The sequence below is a fragment of the Melanotaenia boesemani genome, chromosome 7 (assembly GCF_017639745.1).
Source record: "Melanotaenia boesemani isolate fMelBoe1 chromosome 7, fMelBoe1.pri, whole genome shotgun sequence".
NCBI classification, from domain to species: Eukaryota; Metazoa; Chordata; class Actinopteri; order Atheriniformes; family Melanotaeniidae; genus Melanotaenia; species Melanotaenia boesemani.
Window position 1 is genome coordinate 34,353,247 of NC_055688.1, and position 7,833 is coordinate 34,361,079.

Consider the following 7,833-nt stretch of genomic DNA (forward strand, 5'->3'; position numbering starts at 1 on the left):
ATGGGTAATAATTTTATTACATTTGTCCTATATGAAGGTTCCTATTGGGTAAATGCGGCCACCCGATGGCAGATGGATGAGTTGAACTGATGGATTTTCTTGGGCTTAATTTTCGCCTTGTATCGGTGAGATGTCCGCGGACAGTGAACTGCTCCTGAGGATATCACGGGGTCGCTCTGACCACGCAGCTTCGGCTGCAGAGTCCACTTCGCATTTTGAGCGACGCCCCCAAATTCCGTGCAGAGTGTTTGCAGACCCTCCGGGACGGAGAGGTGGAGGAGGAATCGGCAGCTCCGCCGTCCATATACGCTACAATCACCACGCCATTACTTTATGACTTCATCGTATATTTGACAGGAGAGTTCAGACCGCGTTTAGAAGGTAAGGTGAGACGTTTTCTCGGTACTTCCTGTTGATTTTCGCCGTCCTGTTTTGTCGCCTTTTCCTGCGCGCAGCGCCGTGTCGCAGCGACCACTCGGACTGTGGTCAGCTCGCCGTGGCGTCGGTCGAGCACCGTCCTCTTAGGTAACCTTAAATACGCCGAAATAATCGATCCGCTTCCCTTATCTGCCTATCAAAAGGTTCATTTAATTCTACTGTAATAACGTACACTTTCGGTGTTTATTCGGTGGATCAGTTTTTCCACAAATGTGGACATGGAATATAGCCTGGTCTTTTTTTATCCACAGCAACCGCATCGTTGCGCACCTCGCTCTTTCGTCGTCGATACCAGACAAAAGACAGCCTGTTTTTGTACGGTCCCTTATTTAGTCTTTCTCTGGTCAGTTTAAGCTTTGGCTGGCACACATAACAGCAGTCGTCAAAATGTATTTGAAAAGCGCGCTCCACATTTGACCTGCGCATATGCGCATATCTTTGCATATTGTTGTCGCTCTGTTATTGATTGCATTGATATACCGTGAAATTCTTAAAGGGATACTGCCTCCTGTATGCGGAAATCCTTTTCAAGACATGCTCTGTCAGATACACGGGTCTCTTCACCTCATTTCAAATAGTTTAATTTCTTATCCTATATACACATATGTTATTATAATACAGATTCTCTGCACTCTGATTCTTTGAAAGTATTAAGTATCTCTGGCTGAAAAAGTATCCTCTTATCTTCCATGTTTACTCTGTTTCTGTAATTGTCTCTCCAACATTTCTATTCTTAACCTTCCTGTCTTCATCCTCTATTCATCTCTAGCTCTCCAGGACTCCAAGGCTGCTGCAGAGAATGGGAATAGGGACACAGGCCAAGGCTTGCCATTTTGGCTGAAGTAACAGCAGGACAGTTGTCAGCCCCACATCGGCTTCAGCCTTCTTCTCCCTCTCTCCTTCTCCCACTCACACAAACACACAAGGACAGATACTCCCCATACCCCGCCACTGCTATGTCCACCGCTGTTGACATCGCTGGCCCTTCCTCCTCGGATCAGGCCCACAGCAGTGGTAAAATCCCCAATGAGCCACTGAGACCGAGCCTTAAGCGCTCCAACCACCCCTACAGCCTCTCCCATTACATCTCCACCCCTTCTCCTGCTGTGGATGTCAAGAGCCTGATCCAGCCCTCCCCAGCTCAGCAGCGTTCTGCCCAGCCCGGCCACACTAAGCCTCGCCGGGCCCCCTCCTGGCCCGACATGTGGGAATCACCCAGCGGGCTCCACCTGGCCCATGCCGCAGAGCTGCTGATGCGCGCTGGGCTGCTGGCTCTCACCCCCGCAACCACAGAGCAAGCCAGCCTGGGTGCACAGAGCAGCCAGACGGCTAAAAGGGAGACTGCAGAGGCAAAGGGGGAAAAGGGGGATGGAGAGGGAGGTGGATCTGGGCCTGAGGAGGAGGAAGAGGACTCCACTGGATGTAGCACTGACTTCCAACCCTTCCTTGGTGCTTGGTTCCCTTTCAGCCCAGCTCTGTTCCCCCTGGCAGGCTTTCAGATGGGGGGAGGTCATTGGAGGAGCGCCGCCATGGGAGCGGAGGGCATAGAGGGGCTGGTGGCCGAAGGCTACTCCCCTGGCTCTCTAGGCGGAGGCAGTGGTGGGAGAAGAAAGAGAAAGAGGTGCGGGGAGTGCGTACCTTGCCGACGTCAGACGAACTGCGAACAGTGCAGCAGCTGCCGCAATCGCAAGAGGGGACACCAGATCTGTAAATACAGGAAGTGTGAGGAGCTGAAGAGGAAGCCTGGAGGGCCTGGGTTTGAGAGCAGAGTGTCTGGGTTTGATCTAAGGGGGTCCGACTTTACTTTGGGTCTTGAGAGAAGCAACGGAGCCTTGGATGGATAGTAATTCCTACTTTGTCAGGGGATGCTGGTTGGATGATTGTTTGGGAGCTGTAGTGTAATAAACACACACAGGACACCATGTTAACAAGCTCGAACTGTGGTACAAAGATCTCCAGATCTTATGTTTAGTGAGGAGCTGCAGCTCCGTTTAAGAATGTCCACACTTGTTTCCATCCTTTCTTTTGACAATCAGTGAAAATGGAGGGGAGAAAAAGAAGGATACCAATGTGTGTCAATATTTAGATGACAACAAAAATGCTGTAATATAGACTGTAAATATCTGGAAAACATTATGTCTTTTTTTACATTGCTTTCCAGTTTGGATGTATTGTGCTTCAACATAACGAGGAGCCAAATGTTTTTGTTTCTAATGGGGAGTTTTGCTTCTGTTGTTCTGACGTCACTGCATCAGTAAGAAAATGAATGAGTTCAGCCTCGGCTAAATTATTTCATGTGCAACTTGTACTGTATAGCTCTGTTTGCCCTTTTGAAATAAAAAGAAATTCGCCGTGTGCATTTGTCTACAAGGTTTATGCTACGCCTGCGTACCTGTGTTTCTTTTTTAATTGGGTGTACGTGTTGTTTGCAACCATGTTTCTGCTTGCTGTTGCACATGTGTGTGTGAGGTTGTGTGGCTTATGAGTCACCTAATGGTGTGGCTGAGAGCCTTATCGCAACCCCACAGATGCATACGCACAAACACACCTACATGCTGCTTTGGCAAGTCCAGTGTACCTAAACCTGACATGAACACACAATCACAAATACTCTTTATATATATATATATATATATATATACATATACATATATATATATATATATATATATATATATATATATTTACATATATATGTACATATTTGTTACATATTTGTTCACATTGAGGTGCTCAGATTTTTAAACCAAAATACACAGCCAGCTGGACTGTGGCTACAGGGTGGGTTTTTGCTTGTTGCCGTAACGATGGCTGATGTGATAAGACCTTCTTCCTCGGCGCCACACTCCAGGGGACCGCAGGGAAGACGTAACCATGGCAACGGCCGGCCCGAGGTGTCACGCTATAATTGGGCCACGGCTGCACTTCCTGTGAGCCTTCAGTCAGGGGGGATCGCAGAGGGACTGTGCGTGTACTTGTGTGTATGTGCGTGCATCTGTGGCAGTGGGTGTGTGTGTGTGTCTTAGTGTGTATTTGTCAGGCAGAGAGAGAGAGAGAGAGAAAGCGCTGCACGCCAGCCAACGCAGGACACTGCCAACTCATGGAGAAAAGCAGCGAGCTCCAACATCATGCTATTACAACGCTCCCACTGAATGAGAAACACACAGTCTCTGAGTTGAGTCCACAGTCTAGTGTTTCTTCATCTCTTAGACAAAAGGGGAATTTGAAATTCTTGGATCTGCACTGCCCCCCCCCCCCTCCCAATCACCCTCCCCTTCTCTCTTCAGTGCCTTTTCTAGTGATTTGGAGCTTAATCCCCCCTCCCACCCCTCCTGGTCCTGTTCCACATACACACAGACACGCAGACACACCAAAGACCCACACACCGGAAATCTGTGTCACCCGCTGCCCAGCAGGTCCAGTGACTCCCTGAACGCCTGCAGTCTGGCTCCACTGGCCTGCAAGATGGCAGGAGAGAAAGGGAGGAGGGGGCTGGGGGGGGGGGGGGGGGGGGGGGGGTTAAAGAGAGTTGGGGGAGGAGAGGGTGGAAAGTGGATCCAGGGAGAGGTAGGGGGTGGGGGTGGTGAAGGGCAGAGAGAAAGGGGGGTAAAACTGGGAGAGATGAAAAGCAGGCCACAGGGGGAGAGAAAAGAGAAGGAGAGGGACACGCAGGGAGGAGGACGAGGAGATGGACAGCAGGGGATGAAGATAACGTGGGCCAAACAAAGAGAGAAAGAAGAGACGACTGCAAGACCCAACGAGCAGGAGCAACGGAGGCCGGCTGAAATGTAATGACTGAGATGCAGGGATTCGCAGGTTAATGATGGATGTATTGTCCAGAGGGCCAGTGTGCGCTGTCACAAACCCCTGTGGAGCTTACATATGTTAGCACCAGTGGCCCTGCCCACTCTGGAGAAAAACTCCTCTCACGCATACATACATGCATACACTGCAGTGGAACAACCTGCCAGCCCAAGGCAACCTGCACTGCTGCTGGGCGGACCCTAACTCATGAGCCAGACCTTTGAAATGTTGGCCACTGCGTTTGCTCAGAGACACTGTGTCTCATTGTGAATTTTTCTCCTCCTCTACTGGCTGTATCCCCACTGTTAGGAAATGTGTAGCAGCTTTACAGAAACCAAATCTGTCTGAGAGACAGAATCTGAGATCATTTCTCTTCACGACTCTGTTGTCCATTTGTGTTCACTCCTTAAAGACGTGCAACTCTCACACAGAAACACAATGGCTTCTTACATCCTTGAAAAGCTCTTGCTCATCTGCCCTCAGGTTTTATTTTGGTGACATAGGGGTCAAAGGAGACTCTTGACCTTTCACCGTTAAAGCTGTTAAAGGTGGATTCAGAAAAGACCAAATTCTATAAACAGCATCGTCTTCCTCTGATTTGGTCTTATACTTTCAGTTAAAAAAGAAAAGGATGCAGAAAAACTGCATTTGATATTATTAAAAGATATCAGTATGGGTTGCTGCTAAGCTAATCAAAACATATCCATAAAACCAGGACTAAATGGAATAAGCTCACAAAACATTCTCACATTTTGACCCTTTGTGGTAATGTGTACTCCAAAATCTGTTAATCTTTTGCATGCTGATGATTTTTTTGAAGGCAAGTTGGTTCCAGGAAGTTGAAGCACAGGGAAGTGATCATCATTTCATCATGGCTTGTTTAAACGCCACCTCATGATGTCATCGAACAAGAGCTCATTTGCACCATACATTAGCAGATTTCTTCATTTAGGAAAACCCCTGTACAGACCTGCCAGTTTAAGTAATTATAAGCTCTGTTAACCATAACGTTTAGCTAAAGGGTAATAGCAACATGCTAACATTTTGTTCAGCTAGGAGCCTGTGGTAAAGTTGCTTTCCTTTAGTCTCATGTCACTTTTCTTAGCTTGCAACTGCAACTGTAACTTTTATTTATAATACACTCTACGAACAATAAAGTCAAACAAAGTGCACAAAACATTAAAAGCTATTAAATACTATACAAATAACATTAAAACTTTGAAATATAGTTTAATAAAATAAAAAAGTAATAAAAAATATTTGGCATGTTAGCATGCTAATAGTTACTAATTAGCAACATATGCAAGAAATTTCAGCTGAGACCTGTCAGTTAAACATAATTAGGAATCTCTGTTAGCTATAGATTAGCGCTAAAGGCTAACAGGAACATGCTAACATTATGTTCAGCTAGTATTTGTCATGCCAAATTTCCATTAGTCATGTCTCAGGTCCCATTTCTTAGTTTGGTACTGATTATGTCAGTGTGGCATGAACTTGAATTTTCCTAACTTTTTTGAGTAGTGTATTCCCCACACAAAACATAGAACATTGGCTTTTGCCCTCAGTGCAAAAAAATTTTGGGTAATTATTGTAAGGGTCCCATATTGTGCAAAATTAACTTTCTAAAGGTTTTCTTACAGTTAAATGTGTCCTTATAGCCTGTGTATGAGGCCCAAAAATAAGAAAATTCTGTCATCTCTCACTTGCTTACTCCACTTTTTAGCAAATGTGTGCTCAAATGGGTGTGAGCTTTTTCCCTTTGTGACCTCACGAAGGGAAATAACCACTGCCCTCAGTAGTGGCTAATGCCATTGACCTGCCTCCCGGCTAGCTGAGCCTGCCCTCTGAAATCACCGAGCAGGTGCCAGCAAAGGCCAGATCCTCTCCCAGGGAGATTCCTTTTTTGTTGAAAAAATGCATAATATGGGACCTTTAAGGTAAGGCTGATCATCCATTTCCTGATTTAAAAAGTTAGCTAAAAGTATGGACCACAGCTCTGTTTGCCAAGTGCCATTTAAATCAAAAGGAAGAAATCCCATTGTAAATCATACTTGACTAACCTCAGTGCTTCATCAAACCAGTTTTAGTGTTCCAGTTACCTGATAATCTTATCTGTTGAGTTATCTTTTCAGACACAGTGGCTCCTTCTTGTGGCAAAGGGTTTGCAGACCTACTAAAGCTGGGTTTGTAGCTGATCACTCACTGAAGTGACAAGAAGTCAATTACATTACTTAGCATCAACTGGCTCTTTATTTTTACCTTTAAGATGCAGAACATTTAAAGTGCCAGAGGCCCTTTAGGCCATTTTAGATGATTATTGGCCCTTTCCCACCAGTACCCACTTAGCCCAGCCTGACACTACTCCTCCCCATTTATGGGTGTTCCAATCAGGATTTTCAGGGGTCAAGTAGATATATTTTTAGCTCCTACTCCATCAAGGTTCTACAGGTGCAGAGCTGGGCCAAAAATCGTGACATGTCGAGATAGCAGAGCACTTTTGGCCAGAATTTGACAGGATGGGATGAGTCATGAGAGTAACTCCTGACCCCGCCATATTTAAAGCCTTGAAGCCACATTTGCAGCAGGGACAACAAAAAAGGTGTTTAAAAAAATCACCATGGTGCAACACAGAGGTCCAGAGCTAGATGGACGGTGCAACTCATAATGAAAAGGTTTTCCAGCAATTGGCGGAGTTACTAGTTTGCCATTATATGTTGCATTTTTCTCATCTGCTCGTCTTCAGAGTGAAGCCAACAGCTTTCTCTTGCTTTGCTCATTTACCGTATTCTGATTATGAGCATTAAACCAAGCAGTCTGTAAATCACGAACTCAAAGTACTCCATTGTTGTTCTGTGTGTGTCACAAACAAATAACTTCATGATGCTTACCATTGTATGCTTACTGTCGTGGTGAAGAAGGAGCTGATCCAAAAGGCAAAGCTCTCGATTTATCAGTCAATCTACATTCCTACCCTCACCTATGGTCACAAGCTGTGGGTAGTGACAGAAAGATCGAGACTGTGAATACAAGCGGCCAAAATGAGTTTTCTCTGCAGGGTGGCCGGGCTCTCCCTTAAAGATAGGGTGAGAAGTTTGGTGATCCAGAAGGGGCTTAGAGTAGAGTCGCTGCTTCTCTGCATTAAGAGGAACAAATGAGGTGGCTCGGGCATCTGGTCAGGAAACCCCCTGGACGCCTCTATGGTGAGGTGTTCTGGGCACATCATACTGGGAGGAGGCCCCAGGGAAGACCCAAGACATGCTGGAGGGACTACATCTCTCGACTGCTCTGGAAACGCTGTCAGTGTGAACATGTTAGCATGCCCAAGCTGGTGAATGTGGCCGTGGAGAGGGAAGTCTGGGCTTTGCTGCTTAGGCATCTGCCCCCTTGACCTGACCCCAGATAAGTGGTAGAAAATGGATGGATGGATGGATGGATGGATGGATGGATGGATGGATGGATGGATGGATGGATGGATGGATGGCCCAGTATTGTAATGGAAACAACTGAAACCGGGGTGGTGTGGTGTCAGCTGAATTAAGGTTGGGTTAAGTGTGTACTAATGGGAAAGGACCATGTGAGCGATCCACAAGT

The 7,833-nt window shown here is 46.3% G+C and overlaps 1 protein-coding gene across 2 annotated transcripts; it reads left to right on the forward strand.

The window, feature by feature from the left end:
• Positions 1-100: 100 nt before the first annotated feature.
• cxxc5b (CXXC finger protein 5b) lies at positions 101-2,819 on the forward strand. Of its 2 annotated transcripts, none has more exons than XM_041991134.1 (2): positions 101-386; positions 1,208-2,819. In XM_041991134.1, the coding sequence occupies exon 2, from the start codon at positions 1,395-1,397 to the stop codon at positions 2,280-2,282; it is 888 nt and encodes a 295-aa protein (XP_041847068.1). In that variant the 5' UTR covers positions 101-386; positions 1,208-1,394; the 3' UTR covers positions 2,283-2,819. The 2 variants fall into 2 exon arrangements, with proteins under 2 accessions (XP_041847068.1, XP_041847067.1); XM_041991133.1 differs by having other exon boundaries at positions 101-381.
• The last annotated feature ends 5,014 nt before the right edge of the window (positions 2,820-7,833 follow it).

Bases quoted from the DNA above. Each gene is read 5' to 3' on its own strand.
- cxxc5b (XM_041991134.1), top strand. From the start codon at position 1,395: ATGTCCACCGCTGTTGACATCGCTGGCCCTTCCTCCTCGGATCAGGCC.